The sequence below is a fragment of the Danio aesculapii genome, chromosome 1 (genome assembly GCF_903798145.1).
Source record: "Danio aesculapii chromosome 1, fDanAes4.1, whole genome shotgun sequence".
In the NCBI taxonomy this organism is placed as follows: Eukaryota; Metazoa; Chordata; class Actinopteri; order Cypriniformes; family Danionidae; genus Danio; species Danio aesculapii.
The window spans coordinates 62,548,918-62,573,225 of NC_079435.1; the positions used below are offsets into that span (position 1 = coordinate 62,548,918).

Here is a 24,308-nt window from a genome sequence, read left to right on the forward strand (position 1 = left end):
TATATATTATTCATTCAGTCACTCCTTTTCTTTTCGGCTTAGTCCCTTTATTAATCAGCGGAATGAACCGCCAACTTATCCGGCGGATGCCCTTCCAGCAGCAACCCATCACTGGGAAACACCCATACACACTCACTCTCACACACACTCATACACTATGGTCAATTTTTAGCATACCCAATTCACCTGAACCACATGTGTTTGGACTGTGGGGGAAACCAGAGCGAAAACCCACGCGAACACAGGGAGAACATGCTAACTCCACACAGAAACACCAACTGACCCAGGCTTGAACCAGCCACCTTCTTGCTGTGAGGTGAATGTGCTACCCACTGCGCCACCGCGTCACCTAATATATAAATTACGTGATTAGAGATTTTGTTTTGTGAATATTAATGTTATTATGATTTTTTTATCTCAGTAAGGACAGTTTTATGCACTAATATATTTGTTAAACCAATGTTAAAGAAATATTATTTCCCTCGTTGTCAGATTATTTAGCTTTGTAATTTGTAATAGCTTTGATTATTTCGATTGTAAATGGTGTTAAACTAAAGCCTTACCATTTTTTGTGAGAATTGTCTCTCTTTAATCCAGTGAAACGTGCATTGTTGTTGTTGTTGTTGTTGTTGTTGATGATGATGTCACACAGTGTTTGAGTGACAGGGCAGCAGAATGGAGCCCTCATTAGTGTGCACAATACTCAGTGTTCTGCGTCAGTGGTGTCATTGCCTGCGGCGGTGGATGCACTATTGAACAGGGTTTCCCATGCAGCGGCGGATTCCCTCCACCGCATCACGTTTATCTCCACGCTGAACACGCAGATCTCATACGAGCCCTTCTGAATGTGTCCCCATGTGGACGGCAAACCCATTAGGCGGATATTAGCGGAGATTTAAGCGTCTGTGACACAAAAATAGCATCGGAAATGTGTTACGCAATCATTTTGAGCCCTGGAAAAATACAGAAAAGCACACAAACCAATGCATGACAGGAGCGAGCATCCTCCACACTCATTCACTGAGCAGATGCTCTTATAGATGAGGAGAAAAGAGGCACTTCAGAAACACGACTCTGCAAAATATGGTCTTGTTTCTAACTGAAATATCTGACATTTCTGAAATTAAGAGGCATTTTCTGGACAAGCACAAAATATTGTGTTGTTTTCAGAAATAATGAGTCAAATTAAAGTGTGTTCATCATTAAAACAAGCAAATCTGCCAATGAGGGATGTGAAATAATCATGTTTTTCCTTTTTATTTAAGGTTATTTTGCTTATTTTAAGGAAAACTCAATTAATTATGGCTTATTATTGCATAAACAAGACCGTATGTTTCGCTAGTCTAGAAAATGCTTCTTTATTTAGGAGTTTTTAGATATTTGGGCTAGAAACAAGGCAAATAATGTAAGAAATAAAACATTTTGGTGGTGTTCAGAGAGCACGTCATGACTATTTATAGATGTTATCATTTTTATATCAGCTTTTGGAAGATTTAGATGTTTTGTTTGATATAAAACAACACTGTGGAAGTTTGTTTTCAATCATAAACATGCAGATTTACTTCTTACTCTACATGCAAGCTTTACAGATATTCCAGCCTGATCTCACGAGAAAACGTAAGTATTTTACGTTTTGACAGTTTAGTGGCTAATTCATACGAATTCGTACGAGTTCAGTCATATGAAATGGTACGATTTTAAAAAGGAGGTGTGGCACCTAACCCCACCCCTAAACCCAACCGTCATTGGAGGATGAGCAAATCGTACTAAATTGTACGAATTAGATTGTACGAATTCATACGAATTAGCCACTAAAAAAAAAGTTAGGTATTGCCGTGAGATTGTGCTGGATATTCTGAGTAAACAACAGAATTTCAAGACCTGCAAACTAGCAGCTGTCAAATAATAAATCTGAGATGTTGAGATGTGCAGTACACTGCATTAAATGCTTTTCTTACTCTGAGTTTTGGTCTTGTTTCTAATCCAAATATCTAAAATTCTTAAATCAAGAAGCATTTTCTGGACAAGCAGAGAATCTAGTCTTGAAACAATTCATTAAATTAAGTGAGTTTTTCCTGAACACAACTGTAATCTGCCAATTGGGTGTAAGTAAAATAATCTTGTTTTCCTTTAGACTGAACATTATTTCTCTTCCCCCATTGGCAGATTCTTCTGCTTGTTTTAAGGTAAACCTCGCTTCATTTTGACTTCTTAGTTCCTTAAACAACACAGTGTGTTTTGCTTGTCCAGAAAATGATCCTGATTGAAGAGTTTTTAGATATTTAGACTCAAAACAAGACAAAAACAATGAGTAAGAAAAGCAGAGAGAGAGAGAGAGATGGTTAAGAATGAGAGGAGGAGTGGAGAGCGAGCGCAAAGGGGCAGGACTCTCTCTCTCTCTCTCTCTCTCTCCCTCTCTCTCTCTCTCTCTCTCCCTCTCTCTCTCTCACCCTCTCTCTCTCTCTCTCTCTCTCTCTCTCTCTCTCTCTCTCTCTTCCTCTCTCTCTCTCTCTCTCTCTCTCTCTCTGGTGCTTTTAAGAGGAAACTTTGTGTTTTGTTCTTCAAGTTCACTTTAGTTCTCGCTGCTCTCTCATGCTGCTTTCTTTGGGTCCGTGCGTTTAGTACTGACAGACGCGTGAGATGCGCACCGGCAGCGCTGGACCCGCGTTCAGATCCGCGTCAGATCATCTCAGAGCCCAGTTTCTGGATTGTAATGTTTCCCAAAGTTTCACCAAAAGTGGCGCGTGACTGATCTGCACCGGATTACATGGGATGATAACAATAATGTGGCTGGTGGTTTTGTTGTGTTGCGCGCTGGACGCCTCCGTTGCGCGTCCACCTGCGAACGCGTCTCTGCTCGCACCTGACGGAACCGTGCGCGCGGTGGACCGGATTTATCACGGGGGAGGAAAAGCCGGGTATCTTCTGTATCTGGATGAGCAGCGCTTTCAGCTGGATATGGAACGGGATGAAACGACACTGGATCATCAGTTCAGCGCTGACGCGCCGCCGCGCAGGGAATGCGTTTACCGCGGAACCGTCAACTCAAACGCGCAATCTCTTGCTGTTTTTAACCTGTGTGGTGGCGGGCTTGATGGGTTTTTCGCGCTTGATCACTCCCGGTACACCATCACTCCTGTTATCCGAGCGAAAGGGCACGAGAATGACGTGCACATAGTCGAAGACGCCGACGCGACGCGCGCGCTTCATCTCTACACCCGGGAGCGCTTCAGTTTCGAGGCGATGCCCGAGCGACACAGCTGCGGCACGCGGGACCGGAAAACGCGCAGGAATAATAAAGAAAAGCACGGGCGCAGATGGTGGACAAAGTTTATCAAACCCGACGCTTCGCCGACGCGACGCAAACGCTCTGTATCGCGCGCGCGGCACGTGGAGCTGCTGCTGGTCGCGGATGCTTCCATGACGAAGAAATACGGGAAGGACTTACAGCACTACCTGTTGACGCTCGCGTCCATCGCGTCCAAACTCTACGGTCACGCGAGCATCGAGAACCCCATCCGCCTGTCGGTGGTGAAAGTGGCGCTTCTGTCCGAGCACGAGAAGGGCATCGAGGTCTCCAAAAACGCGGCCGCGACGCTCAAGAGCTTCTGCAAGTGGCAGAACCAGCAGAACCCTCTGGATGACGACCATCAGCATCACCATGACGCCGCGATCCTCTTCACCAGGCAGGTAAAGCGGAGGTCAGCCTCGGTCAGCCCTGGCACTGCGGCTCGGGCGCGCGCACAGATACACTGGGGGAAAATGATGCATTGGATTAACTAAAGAATTAAGGGATCTGCCTGCTTGCAAACAATATACATGGGCTGAATTTAAACAAACTCAAGTTGAATATAATTAAATTTAATTTCTTTGTTTAAATTCTTCCCAAACAAATAGTTTGCAACAAATTACCTTAAAATAATTAGAGTAAATCATGACTTACTATAGATTCATAGTGAATATTTTTTCAGTGTATGCCGTTATACAGATTTGTGTCCTGATAAATCACAAAAACACGTACACACACACACATTTTTACACTGGGAAAATGATTAATTGGATGTACTGATATTTTTAAGTTTATAAGCTGAATTTAAACAGACAAATCAAGTTAGATTAAATTTTATTTGTTTAAATTCAGCTCATATAAATTGATTGCAACAGATACCTTAAACATGTTTACTAAATCTAGTGAATCAGTTTTTTCAGTGTACAAACACCACCATGTAAACACACACACAGCGCGCGCTTCACTCCCACAGTGACATCATCACTGTTCTGTTCTGAGAGGGTTGAACTAGGTGACCTTACAAAAGTCCCAAACATGCAGTAGTGCTGCAGTACTATGGTGTTAACTACAGCACTGGCCAGTGGTCAGTTAGACCACTACTATGCCAATATATCAACGTGTGTGTGCGTGAATGTGTATGTGTGTGTAAGCAGGTCAGTCAGATCCGATCAGATGTCTGACTACTGTGGGAATGTCAGTCTTTCTCCTTCCTGTTCCACAGTGAACTGTACAATGATTTCCTCTGCTGCTGTTTTGGTAGGCAGGCGTGTTCCCCGTCCCCTGACTGGTGTGTGTCTCCATGCAGTGTGTGATCTCCAGTGCACATTCCTGATGCTGCCGGAGATCTGAGTTTTTCTTTAAACTGGACCGCAGCACAGAGACCACACGGCTGTAACCCCAGACTAACACTCCATCACCTCACTTGTGGTTTTGGAGCCTTTCGTGTTTCCAGACGGAGCCTGTAAGTCATGCGAGGTCTCGTTCACTGGAGCTCTTACAGTGCAGAAAATATGTGCTGTATCGTGTCTGAACATCCTTAAAGGGACAGTTCACCCGAAAATGAAGGGGTAATCACTATTTATGAGTCTGTTGAACACTAAAGAAGATAATTTGAAGGATGCTGAAAACATGTAACCATTGACTTCTATAGTAGCTTTAAATCGGAAAATTATCCAGATTCCCTAGTTGACTTAACCAGCAATGGACTAGTTAGTTATATTTACACTAGTTATTTATATTTACACTAGTTGTTCAGAACAGCAGTGGACTAGTTAGTTATATTTACACTAGTTATTTATATTTACACTAGTTGTTCAGAACAGCAGTGGACTAGTTAGTTATATTTACACTAGTTATTTATATTTACACTAGTTGTTCAGAAAAGCAGTGGACTAGTTAGTTATATTTACACTAGTTAGTTATATTTACACTAGTTATTTATATTTACACTAGTTGTTCAGAACAGCAGTGGACTAGTTAGTTATATTTACACTAGTTAGATATATTTATACTAGTTAAATATATTCACACTAGTTACATATATTTACACTAGTTAGTTATATTTACAGCAATTATTTATATTTACACTAGTTAGTTATATTTACAGTAGTTTGCTATATTTATACTAGTTAGATATATTCACACTAGTTATTTATATTTACACTAGTTAGTTATAGTTACACTAGTTAGTTATATTTACACTAGTTATTTATATTTATACTAGTTATTTATATTTACACTAGTTGTCCAGAACCGCAATGGACTAGTTAATTATATTTACACTAGTTAGTTATATTTACAGCAATTATTTATATTTACACTAGTTACGCAGAACAGCAGTGGACTAGTTAGTTATATTTACAGTAGTTTGCTATATTTATACTAGTTAGATATATTCACACTAGTTATTTATATTTACACTAGTTATTTATATTTATACTAGTTATTTATATTTACACTAGTTGTCCAGAACCGCAATGGACTAGTTAATTATATTCACACTAGTTAGTTATATTTACACTAGTTAGTTATATTCACACTAGTTATTTATATTTACACTAGTTAGTTATATTTACACTAGTTGTTCAGAACAGCAATTGAGTAGTTAATTATATTTACACTAGTTATTTATATTTACACTAGTTGTTCAGAACAACAGTGGACTAGTTAGTTTTATTTACACTAGTTTGCTATATTTATACTAGTTAGATATATTCACACTAGTTAGTTATATTTACACTAGTTAGTTATAGTTACACTAGTTAGTTAAATATACACTAGTTGTCCAGAACAGCAATGGACTAGTTAATTATATTTACACTAGTTATATTTACATTAGTTAGATATATTCACACTAGTAGTTCAGAACAGCAATGGAGTAGTTAATTATAGTTACACTAGTTAGTTAAATATACACTAGTTGTCCAGAACAGCAATGGAGTAGTTAATTATAGTTACACTAGTTAGTTAAATATACACTAGTTGTCCAGAACAGCAATGGAGTAGTTAATTATAGTTACACTAGTTAGTTAAATATACACTAGTTGTCCAGAACAGCAATGGAGTAGTTAATTATATTTACACTAGTTATATTTACACTAGTTAGTTATATTCACACTAGTTATTTATATTTACACTAGTTAGTTATATTCACACTAGTTATTTATATTTACACTAGTTAGTTATATTTACACTAGTTGTTCAGAACAGCAATTGAGTAGTTAATTATATTTACACTAGTTATTTATATTTACACTAGTTGTTCAGAACAACAGTGGACTAGTTAGTTATATTTACACTAGTTTGCTATATTTATACTAGTTAGATATATTCACACTAGTTAGTTATATTTACACTAGTTAGTTATAGTTACACTAGTTAGTTAAATATACACTAGTTGTCCAGAACAGCAATGGACTAGTTAATTATATTTACACTAGTTATATTTACATTAGTTAGATATATTCACACTAGTTGTTCAGAACAGCAATGGACTAGTTAATTATATTTACACTAGTTAGTTATACTAGTTAGTTATTTTTACACTGGTTAGTTATATTTACACTAGTTGTCCAGAAGAGCAGTGGACTAGTTAGTTAGATTTAAAATGAATAGACAATAAATATTCTAAAATGACAGCAAAAAAATCTTGTTTTTAGCTTTATTTGACTCTACACTCTAGTTTTAGCTGTTTTAACTAGTTCCTCTAGTGGATATAAATGTGCTTGACAACCATGTTGGCATGTCAGTAAGTGGCACTGACGTGGTTTCCCTCTCAGAAGAGCCGCCACGGCGAATCCCACAGAGACGCAGCTTCTGTTGGCAGCGGTGGCGTTCCTCTGGCGCTGAGAGCCTCACACACCTGGTGGAGGAGTGTGTGTGTGTGTTTAAGAGTGTGTGGTTGTGAAGTACACCATGTCAACAAGCTCTGATGGGCAGCAGAAGCCCACAGACACCCACTGAGAGCACTAGAACGGGTGCCAAGACCAAACACAAAGACTATGAAATAACTGGAGCATCATTTCCTTTCCCAAAGCCTCATGGATGTTTGCTGAGAATAATCAGAATCTGTCATCATTTGCTGTATGACCTTCTTTTTTTGTGTGTTTGTGTGTGTGTTAGTGTGTGTGCGTGTGTGTGTGTGGTAAAACAAAATTATTATTATTATTATTAAAATTATTATGCTTAGCAGAATGTTCATGCTGCTCTCTTCTAAATGTTTTGTGTGTATACTCGGAAATACTGTGTTACTTTTTGTTTTCACCTAACAGCTCTCAGCTTTTTTGACCCAGAATCTGTCCAAAGTCAGTCTTACTCAGTGTTCAGTAAAAGAGGAAGTTAAGCAGAATGTTCACACTGCTCATTTACAAAAAATGATTAACAGCAGTGGATTAGTTATATTTACACTAATTGTCCAGAACAGCCGTGGACTAGTTGGTTATATTTACACTAGTTTGTTTAATTTACACTAGTTACTTATATTTGCACTAGTTGTTCAGAACAGCAGTGGACTAGACAGTTAGATTTACACTACTTTGTTAGATTAACTGTAGTTGTTCGGAAAGCACTGGACTAAATAGTTATATTTTTACTAGTTAGTTAGATGTACACTTGTGGTTCAGAACAGCAGTGGACTAGTTAGTTATATTTATACTCATTTAAAGATTTACACTAGTGGTCCAGATTTTCACTAGTTGTTCAGAACAGCAGTGGACTAGTTATTTATATTACAGTAGTTAGTTAGATTTACACTAGTGTTTCTGAACAGCAGTGGACTAGTTAGTTATATTTACGGCAATTAATAAAATTTACCCTATTAGTCCAGATTTACACTAGTTGTCCAAAACAGCAGTGGACTAATAATTTTGATTTGCACTAGTTAGTTATATTTACACTAGAGGTCCAAAACAGTAGTGGACTAATTAGTTATATTTACTCTAGTTAGTTAGCGTAACACTAGTTGTTCAAAACAGCAGTGGACTAGTTAGTTGTATTTACACTACTTAGTTAGATTTACACTAGTGGATCAGAACAGCAGTGGACTTGTTAGTTATATTTACTCTAGTTAGCGTAACACTAGTTGTTCAAAACAGCAGTGGACTAGTTAGTTCTATTTACACTACTTAGTTAGATTTACACTAGTGGATCAGAACAGCAGCGGACTTGTTAGTTATATTTACTTTAGTTAGTTAGCGTAACACTAGTTGTTCAAAACAGCAGTGGACTAGTTAGTTACATTAACGCTAGTTGATAAAAACAGCAATGGACTAGTTAGTTGTATTTACACTACTTAGTTAGATTTACACTAGTTGTTCAGAACAGCAGTGGGCTTGTTAGTTATATTTGCACTAGTTAGTTAGATTAACACTAGTTGTTCAAAACAGCAGTGGACTAGTTAGTTATATTTACACTAGTTAGTTAGATTTACACTACTTAGTTAGATTTACACGAGTGGTACATATTTACACTAGTTGTCCAAAACAGAAGTGCACTAATAAGTTATATTTACACTAGTTAGTTAGATTAACACTAGTTGTTCAAAACAGCAGTGAACTAGTTAGTTATATTTACACTAGTTAGTTAGATTTACACTAGTTGTTCAAAACAGCAGTGGACTAGTTAGTAATATTTACACTAGTTAGTTAGATTTACACTAGTTGTTCAAAACAGCAGTGAACTAGTTAGTAATATTTACACTAGTTAGTTAGATTTACACTAGTTGTTCAAAACAGCAGTGGACTAGTTAGTTATATTTACACTAGTTGCTCAGAAGAGCAGTGGACTAGTTAGTTAGATTTACACTAGTTGTCCAGGAAAGCAGTGGACTAGTTTGGTTTTAGAATGCTAAAGTTTAATTAGTTAAATGTTGTGAATCTTGTTTATCTGTAAGATGCAGTCGTGTGATTGAGTACATCATGTATCTTGTGTAGTATGGATAAATGAAATTACGAAGATGAAACCTGCGTCGACCGGCTCACTGTGTGTGTGTGTGTGTGCGTGTGTGTGTGTGCGTGTGTGTATGTGTGTGTGTGTGTGTGTGTGTGTGTGTGTGTGTGTGTGTGTCAATGCAGCTTGATGCGCATCGCAGAACAAGGGCTGCATTGAGAACACACAGGCTACGAGTGCGTGTGTGATGATGAAGTGTGGCATCAGACAAACACATGATTGCAGCACAATGACGCCAGTGTGTGTGTGTTACGCCACATCACTCAGAGATCCTGCAGACGAGCAGGTGCAAACTGTATTAGCACTTAATTATTTTATCATATGCAACGTGTTCTACGGTGGCAGAGCGAGCTCAAACACACTGCAGGTTAAGAAGACACTAACAAATTAAGAAAACATCTTCATCAGTTTGACAACACAAGTGCACAAACACTCACACACTCATTCACACACACTCATACACTACGGCCAGTTCAGTTCATCAATCCCCCTATAGTGCATGTGTTTGGACTGTGGGGGAAACCCACGCCAACACTAGGAGACCATGCAAACTCCACACAGAAACGCCAACTGACCCTGCCAGGACTCAAACCAGCAACCCTCTTGCTGTGAATCGACAGTGCAAGCCACCATGTCACCCTCAACGTGAATCATGCATATTTAATCAGATCGCCCCCTAGTGGAGAATAGGTTTCATAGTTTGTATATGTTTTAATGAGACATTTGTAACATGAAAAGGTATAATATTAGAATTAATATATTAGTTAATAGTCTCCTGTTGTTATGTTGATATTTCACCAAGTAGGACATGTTCCTCGATGAACATCTATGTTGAATCTGGAACAATCAGCCAATCAGAATTAAGGAATACGTTAACTGTTTATGTTAAGTTTAGTCTTACGGTTAGGCACTTCCACATGAGTGTTATCTAATTATTATTCCCCTCTGAATTTGGGAATCATTTACAGTTATCGGTAGGGAATAGGTTGTTTTCACATGACTTCATTGATGACGCACGAGGCAGGAAGTCATTCTTCTACATCGGAGTCGCTATCAGAACATCAAAATATTGCTTTTTTATGTTGTTTATAATTCAACCCAGGCTCATTCTGAAAACGTACCTCCACGGACGTTTCTGGAGACCGCGAAATACTTCCCGGCGGCACATTTTTCTGCAGTTTTTGTTTTCGCGAATCCGCCAGAGGTTGCTGTGTACGCTTTTCAAGATCTCAAATTTCTCTCGCGAGTGCCATTCGCGCCTGCTGTTCTCGCGTAAACCCACCAGAGGCCGCCGTCGACTCACTTTTGGACAGACTTTCTGACTGACTGAGCGAACGATTGGCTGACCCACCCTCCCCCTTCCTAAACCCAACCATTAATCCAAAAAATAAAAGCCCTCGTCTGATATTTTACCACGTTTCAGATTTTACCACATCCTCACCCTGCTATTCACCTATTTGTTTTATATTTTGGATTCTGTTTTTGTCTTACCTGCTTTCTGGCACCGGACTCGAACCCCCGTCTTCGTGGTCAACTCCTCTCTGCATGTCAAAATCCGTTGACGTACGTGGACAAACTGGTTGCAGCGAATGCCTTCTATACGGAGGTAAGCGTTCAGCTGGTAAGCGCGAAAAGGAACAGCGTCACACCACCCCTTAGCGTTCGATTAAAAAAAAATGCAACCATACATACCTCCGCCTACGTAATTCGCTGTCTCCAGAAACATCCGCAGGGCTACGTTTCCACAATGAGCCTGTGTTGTTAGAATTGTTCACAATCGGCTAAAATAAGAAATGCAGAACAGCTTTTATAGATTTCCAAAAGTTATAGCTCTTTAAAGGGGGGAGAGTTTAAGAAACTGGCTGAAAGCGGAGGAAAAGGAGCATGGATAAAATTTATCAATACATCCATGGTAATTTGATATGATTCGTTGAAGCACTGATTGCATACACTAGTGTATAATATATGTAATGTTTATAAACAATCAATCCAACACCACCTACTTAATACAAAATCTAGGAGAATAATACTCTCCCTGTGTAATAGCTACAATGAAATCTCAGACTTGTTTTGCAATAATCCACGTCTTTACTGGCGTTTCAGCGGAATAAACAACCGTAATGTGAACATTGAGAGGCGCAGCAGTGGTTAATGTTTGTTGATGGTAAGTTCATCGACCGAACCAAAAAGAAATGCAACCCTTGCGACAAAACTAGATTCTATTATTGTGGAGCACTTCTTTTCCCCTTTACAAAAATAAATTAATAATAATGTAGACCATGCGTCCACGCTTTTGTATGTTTTCATCTGTTATTTCGTGATGTCTGGAAGATATCTGCATGGGGAAAAACTATAGTGATTTATAATGAACATGTTTTTGAAACGTATAGTAAAGTGTACATAATATATATATATATATATATATATATATATATATATATATATATATATATATATATATATATATATATATACATATACAGTTAAAGTCAGAATTATTAGCCCCCCTTTGCATTTTTTTCTCTTTTTAAAATATTTCCAGAGCAAGGAAATGTTGACAGTATGTCTGATAATATTTGTTCTTCTGGAGAAAGTCTTATTTTGTTTTATTTGAGCTAGAATAAAAGCAGTTTTTAATTGTTTTAAACACCATTTAAGGTCAATATTATTAGCCTCCTTTAAGCTATATTTTTCTCGATAGTCTACAGAACAAACCATCATTATACAATAACTTGCCTAATTACCCTAACCTGCCTAGTTAACCTAATTAACCTAGTTAAGCCTTTAAATGTCACTTTAAGCTGTATAGAAGTGTCTTGAAGAATATCTAGTCTAATATTATTTACTGTCATCATGACAAAGAGAAAATAAATCAGTTATTAGAGATGAGTTATTAAACTATTATGTGCAGAAATGTGTTGAAGAAATCTGCTCTCTGTTAAACAGACACTGGGGGAAAATAAACAGGTGGTGAATAATTCAATAATTCAGGGGGGCTAATAATTCTGACTTCAACTGTGTGTATATATATATATATATATAGTATAATGTGTACAACTCTTTGTTAATGAAAGCTGTAGTATAGTAAACAGATAAACTGTAATAAATACTGTAACACTGTGTTGTATTGTGATGGTGTATAATAGAATACTGAAGCCTATTGAATAATTAGTTTATTACTACAGTTGTGTCGTACCACAGCAACTGTATAGTTACTATCACAGTTTAATTCAAGTAATTATCTTTAACCTCCTAGGGCTTGAGTGTCCTCATACCTGGACAGCACATTTGAGCTCTTAAGTGGATATTTAAAATACTTTGAATGTTTTATATTTAGTTGCAGACATACAGTGTCGTCCTGCAACTGTTTTGCAGCATATGAAATGTCCTAAACTCTATTTTAACTGTCCAATATGCGGCAAAAAAAGTGTTTTTACTCTCTGATAGTCAAAGCAAGTTTCAGGAAACAAACATTTCAGGAAAAAGTGTTTTATGTAAATTCGGACCACAAGTCCACATATGGACATCATTTTTCTCTAAAAGTACATCATATCAAAAGATGATACTTAGATTTTTATTCTAATTAGGTTCCAATAAGCTCAAATAGCAAAGAGAAATCAAAAATTCATGTAGAAAAACACCTTGGGCCTTAAGAGAATAGCACGCTTCCAAACACTAGAGTATTTACTGTAGTATTTTTTCATGTAACACAGCTTATACAGTATCTACCGCCTCGATAACAGGCCAACATATTTTAGTTTAGTAGAAAACTCGTCCCTCTTCATAATATCAGGATTATGCCCAGCGTATGTGCTTATTTTCTGTTTATATCTCCTTTGAAATGTGGTATAAATAGCAAAAACACAGACTTTCCTCTACGTCTCCCATTCAGTTTTTTACCTCCTGCCCTCCATCTGAATTTCCCAGAACCACATGATTGAAAACAACCTATAGGTGTGGATTGCATTTTCCAACTAAAATGATGTTCCAGGATCAACATAGGGTCGCATCGTACTTTTCAACATCATGACATGCCACAATGAGCCAAACAATATAGGCCAGACATGATGATGTGGGTGTTCTCTAAGTCTGATCTCCCCTATATGAAATATATTCCTAGTGAGTACGTTTTCTCAGTGTACTGCTACTCACTCACCGTGAGCTCTATAGCGCTCTGCATGTACAGACAGAGTAAATAATGCACTGTTTGTTCAGAAGTCTGACCGAGGTGTGTATTGAGTGGGTTTTTACAAGACTGATGCTAGTGTACAGTCCCTCCTGTATATTCTTTATTTCTGTTTAACAGATAGAAAGAAATCTTCAACACATCTCTAATCATAATAGTGTTAATAACTCATCTCTAATCACTGATTTATTTTCTCTTTGTCATGATGACAGTAAATAATATTAGACTAGATATTCTTCAAGACACTTCTATACAGCTTAAAGTGACATTTAAAGGCTTCACTAGGTTAATTAGGGTAAAGTTAGGGTAATTAGGCAAGTCATTGTATAACAGTGGTTTGTTCTGGAGACAATCTTAAAGGAGCTAATAATTTTGACCTTAAAATGGCTTTAAAACAATTAAAAACTGCTTTTATTCTAGCCGAAATAAAACAAATAAGACTTTCTCCAGAAGAAAAAATATTGTAGGAAATACTGTGAAAATTTCCTGAATCTGTTTAACATTATTTGGGAAATGTCTGTAAAGGATGAGGGTGAATTTTGCTGTATGTTGTCCTCATCACTTGCCTCTGATGTCTCTGGTGGACGCCGTTGTGTTTCCGTCGTGGTCTGTATGCGTGTGTGTGTGTTGGTTGTATTACACTGGGGTATTTCACACGTCCGCCGTCTCTATATGCTGACAGCTGAGTGAAAACCTCTGAGCTCTTGTGAATCTGAACTCACGCTGTTTCAGATTTTCTCCATCAGTGCCAACGTTGACTAGCAACCGTCTGCAGCCGGATCCGCTCTCCGCTGAGAAACACAAGACTCCAAGAATGTGTTTTTGACCCGCAGAAGAGCTGGACTTCAGACGGCTGAGCTGGACTTCAGACGGCTGAGCTGAAGTCTAAATTATTAGCCATCTTGAACAGATTCAGGAAATTTTCACAGTATTTCCTCTAATATTTTTTCTTCTGGAGAAAGTCTTATTTGTTTTATTTTGGCTAGAATAAAAGCAGTTTTTAATTGTTTTAAAGCCATTTTAAGGTCAATATTATTAACCCCCTTCAGCAATATTAGTTTTGGATTGTCTCCAGAACAAACCACTGTTATACAATGACTTGCCTAATTACCCTAACTTTACCCTAATTACCCTAGTTAAGCCTTTAAATGTCACTTTAAGCTGTATAGAAGTGTCTTGAAGAATATCCAGTCTAATATTATTTACTGTCATCATGACAAAGAGGAAATAAATCAGTGATTAGAGATGAGTTATTAAAACTATTGTGATTAGAGATGTGTTGGAGAAATCTGCTCTCTGTTAAACAGAAATTGGGGAAATAAAAATATTCAAATTGAACAGGAAGGCTAATAATTGTGACTTTATCTGTACACTGAATATCACTTTTGTTTCAGTGAATCAGTCAACATTTATGATGGATATGTTTATATATGTTGTGAGTCTGGAGATTAGTGAGAACTCTGTGAAAGCTGATCTCAGGTCAGTTTAGCTGTTTCTGTGTGTTTGTCTCTGTAACGCCTGTAAATCAGAAGCTGCAGTTCTGCAGAATCAGCATCGTATCGCTCTCCTGCATCTGTCTGTCTGCTGCCTGTTATTCTGTCTGCCTGAGCTTTTGTCTGTTTACTGTCTGGCTGTTGTCTGCTGTCTGTTATTCTGTCTGTCTGTTATTATATCTGGCTGCCTGTCAGTTATTCTGTCTGTCTGTCAGTTATTCTGTCTGTCTGTCTGTCTGTTATTATATCTGGCTGCCTGTCAGTTATTCTGTCTGTCTGTCTGTTATTCTGTCTGTCTGTCTGTCAGTTGTTCTGTCTGTCTGTCTGTTATTATATCTGGCTGCCTGTCAGTTATTCTGTCTGTCAGTCAGTTATTCTGTCTGTCTGTCTGTCAGTTATTCTGTCTGTCTGTCTGTCTGTTATTATATCTGGCTGCCTGTCAGTTATTCTGTCTGTCTGTCAGTTATTCTGTCTGTCTGTCTGTCAGTTATTCTGTATGTCTGTCTGTCTGTTATTATATCTGCCTGCCTGTCAGTTATTCTGTCTGTCTGTCAGTTATTCTGTCTGTCTGTCTGTCTGTCAGTTATTCTGTATGTCTGTCTGTCTGTTATTATATCTGCCTGCCTGTCAGTTATTCTGTCTGTCTGTCAGTTATTCTGTCTGTCTGTCTGTCAGTTATTCTGTCTGTCTGTCTGTCTGTTATTATATCTGCCTGCCTGTCAGTTATTCTGTCTGTCTGTCAGTTATTCTGTCTGTCTGTCTGTCAGTTATTCTGTCTGTCTGTTATTATATCTGCCTGCCTGTCAGTTATTCTGTCTGTCTGTCAGTTATTCTGTCTGTCTGTCTGTCAGTTATTCTGTCTGTCTGTCTGTCTGTTATTATATCTGCCTGCCTGTCAGTTATTCTGTCTGTCTGTCAGTTATTCTGTCTGTCTGTCAGTTATTCTGTTTGTCTGTCTGTTATTATGTCTGTCTGTCAGTTATTCTGTCTGTCTGTCAGTTATTCTGTCTGTCTGTCTGTCAGTTATTCTGTCTGTCTGTCTGTCATTCTGTCTGTCAGTTATTCTGTCTGTCAGTTAGTCTGTCTGTCTGTCTGTCTGTTATTATATCTGCCTGCCTGTCAGTTATTCTGTATGTCTGTCAGTTATTCTGTCTGTCTGTTATTCTGTCTGTCTATCAGTCAGTTATTCTGTCTGTCTGTCTGCCTGTCAGTCAGTTGTTCTGTCTGTCTGTCTGTTATTATATCTGGCTGCCTGTCAGTTATTCTGTCTGTCTGTCAGTTATTCTGTCTGTCTGTCATTCTGTCTGTCAGTTATTCTGTCTGTCTAGCTGTCTGTCTGCCTGTCTGCTATTCTGTCTGTCTTCCTGTCTGTCTGTCTGCCTGTCTGCCTGTCTGTTATTCTGCCTGTCTATTATTCTGTATGTCTGTCATTTATTCTGTCTGTCTGATTGTTATTATGTCTGTTATTTTGTTTGCTGTCTGTTGTTTTATCTGTCTGTCTGTCTGTCTGTCTGTCTGTTATACAGTCTGTCTGTTATTCTGTCTGTCTGTCTGTCGTTATTATAAACTAGACTTGAGTTCATTTTTCTCAGCTGTCTGCTCTTTTGCATCTGTTTGTGTTTTTTCATTTTTCTTTTTCAGTCTGTTTTGTCGTCCTCCTCATTTTCTGCTTCCCTCAGGCAGACATTCCTCTCAGTGTCTCTCCATATCAGGTTTCTGTCTGTCTGTCTGCTTGGTTCTGTAGCAGACGAGTCTCTACCGAGCAGAGTAAAACACCAGAACTGTTCAGCAGAGCAGAACTTTCTCACAGCCACATAGCAACACCCTAGCAACCATCCAGCAGACTCAGCATCAGTGTGTGTTTAGTGACTGATGAACAGGAGTGTGTGAAGTGTGTTTGTTCCTCATTACACATGTGCTCCAATGAGGTCATGAGCTCACTCTTGACCTGTACACACACACACACACAAACAGTGCGTTGCTTTTAGAAATGCATGTGTTTTCTGAGGGCTGTGTGTGAAGAGCTGCTTTCAGCGTCCAGGTTGTTTCCATCTGCTCACACTGAACGAGTAAACATGGAGAACGCTGAGAGATTGACCGTATAACACACACACACACACACACACACACACATATAAACCTGAGCATCAGCCACTCCAAATGAGTCCCAACTCCCTAAACTAATTGTTGTTAGCTAAAACTAATGGCTCAGTGGTTAGCTCTGTCGCCTCACAGCAAGAAGGTCGCTGGTTTGAGTCCCAGCTGGGTCAGTTGGTGTTTCTGTGTGGAGTTTGCATGTTCTCCCCGTGTTGGTGTGGGTTTCCTCCGGGTGCTCCGGTTTCCCCCACAGTCCAAACACATGCGCTATAGGGGAATTGATTAACTAAATTGGCTGTAGTGTATGAGTGTGTGTGTGTGAATGAGTGTGTATGGGTGTTTCCCAGTATTGGGTTGCAGCTGGAAGGGCATCCGCCATGTAAAACATATGCTGGATTAATTGGCGGTTCATTCCGCTGTGGCGACCCCTGATAAATAAGGAAGTAAGCTGAAGGAAAATGAATTAAATAATTAAAAAAATTATAAGTACTAAAATTATAAACAATAAATATATAAAACTATGTATTAAATAAACTACAATAAATTAATGCTGAATATAATATAAGATTAAATAAAAAGATGAAAGTTTGAATGGTGTAATGCTGTGCTGACAAATGTTTGTTTATGTGTGTGTGTGTGTGTGTGTGTGTGCGTGTGTGTGTTCAGGATCTGTGTGGGCATCACTCGTGTGACACTCTGGGCATGGCGGATGTAGGAACTGTGTGTTCGCCGGAGAGGAGCTGTGCTATTATTGAGGACGACGGCCTGCATGCTGCCTTCACTGTGGCTCATGAGATTGGTACACACACACACACACACACAGAGATCATATAGACGGACATGCACAGACACAGATGTTCAAACACACACACACACACATACATACAGACAGTCCCATAAATACATAGATATGCTCACACAGACACATGCACACACACAAACACATACAGACAGCCAAGCACACACAAATCCATAGGCATGCACACACACACACAAACTGTCAGACATATGCACACTCACAGACACACACTCACACACACATAGACTAACATTAATACACAGAAACACACACATAAAGGTACACACATACAAACACTCACATGAGCATATAGAAATGAACACACACACACACACACACACAGAGAGACAGACATGCACACACAAACACATGCACAAACATGTAAACACAGGCACACACACAAAACATGCACCTAAACACACAGAAATACATGCACAGACCGGCATGCACACACGCAAACATATAGACATGCACTCGCACACACATATACACACAAACACATAGAGAGACAGAAACACACACATGGACAGACACGCGCACACACACACACAGATGATCACATGAGCATATAGAAATGCACACATATACAAACACGCACACACAAATGAATAGGTATGCACACGCACACACATAGACAAATGCACAAACACAGGCACGTATACACATATAGACATACATGCACACCAGCAGCCCAACACACACACACACACTGATGACATCACACTGTGTTCAGGTCACCTGCTGGGTCTGTCCCACGACGACTCCAAGTTCTGCGAGGAGCGTTTCGGCTCCAGTGAAGACAAGCGCCTGATGTCCTCCATCCTGACCTCCATCGACGCCTCCAAACCCTGGAGCCGCTGCACCTCCAACACCATCACCGACTTCTTCGACGACGGAAACGGTAAAACACAGAGAAACGCCGCTGCTCCATATGTCCTCATGTTACTGGATCTCTGGAGGACGCAGAAGATTCAGCTCGTCATCACAGATATACATCACTCTACTAGATATCCACATGGAGAGCAGCTGGAATGAGTTCATCAGTGTTGTACCTTTTTTCCAGTGTTGTGTGTAATTGTTGCTCTCTCTGTGTGTGTCCCCAGCGGAGTGTCTCCTGGACGCTCCCCGTGTTCCTCTGCTGGGGCCGGAGGAGCTGCCGGGTCAGAGTTACGATGCAGTGCAGCAGTGCCGTCTGGCGTTCGGCTCCGAGTACAGTGTGTGTCCCGGCATGGACATCTGCGCCCGGCTGTGGTGCTCCGTCATCAGGAAGGGGCAGATGGTGTGTCTGACCAAGAAGCTGCCCGCTGTTGAAGGAACGCCGTGTGGGAAGGGCAGGATCTGTCTGCAGGGCAAATGTGTGGACAAAACCAAAAAGAGACACTATTCGGTGAGAGCAAACACGCAAGTACAGGAGATTAATCCTGCTTATTAATTCTTGATGGATCCCTGAAACACGTCAGTATAAGATGTATCGGGGGCCTTTTAATAGTTTAATTAAATTTACCTTCATTTCTGTCACAGCAGCTGAACACAGAAGTTCTAGTAAACTGTGTCAGTCCAGTGTTCAGAGCTGAAGTTCAGTTTAGTTCAGGTCAGTGTGGTTTAATAATCACTGCTGAAAGTCCAAACACTGAAGAGCAAATCCATCCATGCGCAGATCTACAAGTCCCAAAGCAAGCAGACCAGTGGCGACAGTGAAGGAACGAACTTCACCAGTTGATGAAAGTGAAGGAACAAACATGGAGAGAAACCAGGCTCAGTTGGCTCAAACTTATACTAGTGACTAGCTCTTATTAATAGTGACAAATACATTTCTCTGATCTGGATCTTAATTAATACTGTTAATAACTAAATAATAGATGATATAAATATACATTTGACCACCCCCATATTGGTTCATGCCATTGTGAATCGTGCCAATCAGGCTATGGGAAAAATCATTCAATCATCTAAAACCAGCACATCTACAGCATTCTCAACACTCATGATATAGCTGTTTCTACATATATATATATATATATATATATATCTACATGTAGCCTAAAAGTAATGTCAAATTAGACACATAGTTTGTATAGTCTGACCTACATTAACTTCTGAAGTAGCTAATCAGAGGTTAATCTAGGTCAGAATACACTAAATAAACCTTAAAAACTATGGTTTAATAATAAATTACATGTAATTTAATAAGTGTGGTTTATTAATAAACTAAGAGGATCATGTGCTTATGATTTAACACGGCTGGTACCACATCATCTCCATATATTGCACCAGTCAGATGAACACTGACACACTTAATAAACCAGAGTTTTACACTCCAGTCATCTTCATCTTGAAGAAGCTCCCCATCCACCCCTACACTGAAAAAAGTGTTGCATGCAAAACTGTTGCAAACTATTTATTTGTGTTGAATTTAAACAAACAAATTAAATTGAGCAATGTTCAACTTAATTTGTTTGTTTAAATTCAGCCCAAATAAATTGTTTAAAACCACTTAACTTAAAAAAATTTAGTAAATCCAAGGAATCATCTTTGAATAATTTTTTTCAGTGTACTCCTCCCCTTCTCTGATAGGGCGGCCCAGTGATTAGCACTGTTGCCTCATGGCAAAAACCCCACTGGTTCAGCCCCTCTCCGAGCCGGTTGGCGTTTCTGTGCAGAGTTTGCATGTTCTCCCCGTGTTAGCATGGGTTTTCTCTGGGTTTCCTGGTTTCCTCCCACCGTCCAAAGACATACACCAGAAGTAAATTGACTACTCCAAAATAGCATCTTTAGACGTTCACAATGAGTGGAGTTCTCGAGACCTACCTGAGCTCAAACTCTCCTCTCGCCCTTCAAATGGGAGGGAGCCCCTGGCTCGAGGATATTCTGAGCTCAGGGCTCAGCAAGCCAAATACGCTTTATTATCAATCATCAGCTAAGTGGGAACTCTTGAAATACATGAATTAGCTTTGCTGAAGCATTTATTGCACAAACTAACATTACTGAAAGTATTATTTTAAAAAAATATTAATTTACTTGAAATGACCATTATTAAATTGAAATTTTTTGGTGCACTATCCCTTTAATGGACCCGAGAAGTGCTTGGAAATGTGCAGTTTTTGTTGGATTTGTGACGTAATTTGAACTAAAACAAAACACAGGGTGGGACATAGTAGCCCCTCCCCTTTTTAAACAGCTCTGCCAATGATAGTGGTTGAGGTCAAAGAGGGCGGGGCATGTCAGATTGGTCAGCTGATTCAGAAACTGAAAACAGAGGTGACCATTTATTTCTCCATTTAGGCTGAAATGAAAAACTGCAAGCTTTAGATTCTTCTTCTTAATGTGAGTTCTGTCACTGTTTTGGCGCACACTAGATCATAGATACCCTCCAGACTAATATACCTGATACTAACATACAAACAAAACTTTATTTTGATTTCACAGGTACTTTAATATGGTACGTTAAAGTGTCCTGATATATGTCTCCTACAACTGCTTTAAATGCACCTAAGGTCAACAATACATATTTAATATTTGAATCATTTTGCCTTCAGTATGATTCATTTGAATCAAGTCGAGATTTGAGGTAAGCAAGCCCCTCCCCCTTCTATATGCCTGCACTTTTCTGATTGGTCAACTGGCCAAATCTGTTTTAATTAGTGTGTGGAACAACACACTCATGTCATATGTTGTGGGTGGGTGGGGTTATGCAAATGAGTTACTTTCATTAATCTGTAGATCGGAAGCAGGTAAATGATTCAAAACATAATGACTCAATAAGGCGATTCAGAGCTGACTGGTTCTTTAGAGAGACTATATATTACAATGCAATACAGAACAATCATACAAATTATTAAATACAATTCTATAATTTATTCATCTTGCACTTTTATTGACAAATTTGCAGTCTATGCAAGGTGATCTATGCTACAAACTGCAATTTACACATTACTCAAAACCCATACGACCGGCTCTTTAAAATCTTGTGAAAAACATAGTGGTTATACATTCATTCATTTTCCTTCAGCTTAGTCCCTTATTTATCAGGGGTCGACACAGCAGAATGAACCGCCAACTATTCTAGCATAGATTTTACACAGCGGATGCCCGTCCAGCAGCAACCCAGTACTGGGAAACACCCATACACACTCATTCTCACACACACACACTCATACACTACAGCCAATTTAGTTAATCAATTCCCCTATAGCGCATGTGTTTGGACTGTAGGGGAAACCGGAGCACCCCAGGGAGAACATGCAAACTCCACACAGAAACGTCAACTAACCCAGCCGGGACTCAATCCAGCGTCCTTCTTGCTGTAAGGTGACAGTGCTAACCTCTGAGCCACGATGCCACCCTCGGCATCTTTTATAATTAATTATTCTAGCATGATGATTAGATGATCGAGAAACATGTCTGATTATTATTGATATCGTTGAAATCAGCAGTGCTGCTTCATGTTTAGATGGAAAATGAGATTCGTTTAATTTCCGGGATTCACAGAGAGCTGAAAGAGCGTTTATTTACAGTGTTTTGTAAGACTGTTCCTCTCTCTGTGAGACGCTGTTGTGTGTCTGTAAACTGTATTATGGATTATCGTCTGCTGTATAAATAGTTAACTAGATTAGCATCACACACATGCAGCGCGCAGGAATTTTTCATCCTCTATGGGTGTATTTTTATCCGTGTCATTAAGTGTTTTTTGGGTCTGGCTGGAGAAAGCGAGTGTGTTTGCGTCCTCACACACCCTTCCTCTGTGTGAAAGCGCAGTGTTGGGCTGCAGGTTGTTTTTGGCTTGTTTATTGCAGGTCTTTTAAAGGGATAGTTCACGCAAAAATGAAGATTTACTGGTCACAAAAGTGTAGGAGTTTCTTCTGTTAAACACAAGAGAAGATATTTAGAAGAATGCATGGGTTTACAGAATACAGATAAGAAAAAAATGAGAGTAAATGATGACAGAATTGTCATTTTTAGGTGAACTATGCATTTAATTGTTTATTTTTATTTTATTTTGACTTTTTTATGCAAAGGGAAATTACAAATGTGTGTGTGTGTGTGTTTATGTCTGTCTGATTGTGTATGTGTGTGCGTGTGTGTGTGTATGTGGTTATGTCTGTCTGATTGTGTGTGTGTGTGTGTGTGTGTGTGTGTGGTTATGTCTGTCTGATTGTGTGTGTGTGTGGTTATGTCTGTCTGATTGTGTGTGTGTGTGTGTGTGTGTGTGTGTGTGTGTGTTTGTGTGTGTGTGTGGTTATGTCTGTCTGATTGTGTGTGTGTGTGTGGTTATGTCTGTCTGATTGTGTGTGTGTGTGTGTGTGTTTGTGTGTGTGTGTGGTTATGTCTGTCTGATTGTGTATGTGTGTGTGCGTGTGTGTGTGTATGTGTGTGTGTGGTTATGTCTGTCTGATTGTGTGTGTGTGTGTGTGTTTGTGTGTGTGTGTGGTTATGTCTGTCTGATTGTGTGTGTGTGTGTGTGTGTGTGTGGTTATGTCTGTCTGATTGTGTGTGTGTGTTTGTGTTTGTGTGTGTGTGTGTGTGGTTATGTCTGTCTGATTGTGTGTGTGTGTGTGTGTGTGTGTGTGTGTTTGTGTGTGTGTGTGTGGTTATGTCTGTCTGATTGTGTGTGTGTGTGTGTGTGTGTGTGTGTGTGTGTGTTTGTGTGTGGTTATGTCTGTCTGATTGTGTTTGTGTGTGGGTTTTGTAGACATCCAAAGACGGCAGCTGGAGTTCGTGGGGTGCGTGGGGTTCGTGTTCTCGCTCGTGTGGTGGTGGTGTTCAGTTCGCGCAGCGGCTCTGCAATAATCCTGCGCCCCGAAACAACGGACGATACTGCACTGGGAAAAGAGCTGTGTACAGATCCTGCAGCGTCACAGCCTGCCCCACCACAGGTCAGACACACACACAGACTAATACACACCCTTTATTACCTATATACACCCTTAATCCTTTTATTAATCCGGGGTCGCCACAGCGGAATGAACCGCCAATTTATCCAGCATATGTTTTACACAGCGGATGCCCTTCCAGCTGCAACCCATCAGGGACTCGAACCAGCGACCTTCTTGCTGTGAGGCGACAGCACTAACTACTGTGCCACTGCGTCACCCTCCACTCAAATACACATACACAGTTAGACAGCAGCAGTAAACACACACACACATACACAAATACAACAGCACTAAAAACACACTCACACACACTAATACAGTAGCAGTAAACACAGACACACACACAACAGACTCACACACTTGTGCAAACATGTACACACATGATACTACAACAGCAAACAGACACACTGACACGCATACATACGCATGCACTGAAACAAGCAACACATTCTACAACAGTAAACACACACTACACACATGCACGCACGCACATCCACAGACGTGTGCACACACACACACATGTACAGAGAGATACTGCAACAGTAAACACACACACTTATACACACAAGCACACACAAACATCTATACGCAGGCACAGACATGCACACATATGGACACGCACACA

The 24,308-nt window shown here is 39.5% G+C and overlaps 1 protein-coding gene across 1 annotated transcript in view; it reads left to right on the forward strand.

Moving 5' to 3' along the window:
* The first annotated feature begins 2,566 nt into the window (after window positions 1-2,566).
* Window positions 2,567-24,308, forward strand: part of LOC130233682 (A disintegrin and metalloproteinase with thrombospondin motifs 5) — a 32,097-nt gene continuing 10,355 nt past the window's right edge. The window contains exons 1-5 of the mRNA XM_056463847.1: window positions 2,567-3,690; window positions 17,678-17,810; window positions 18,544-18,711; window positions 18,914-19,197; window positions 23,500-23,683. Coding sequence (XP_056319822.1) covers window positions 2,773-3,690; window positions 17,678-17,810; window positions 18,544-18,711; window positions 18,914-19,197; window positions 23,500-23,683 — 1,687 coding nt within the window. The 5' untranslated portion in view covers window positions 2,567-2,772. The remainder of the gene's footprint in view (window positions 3,691-17,677; window positions 17,811-18,543; window positions 18,712-18,913; window positions 19,198-23,499; window positions 23,684-24,308) is intronic.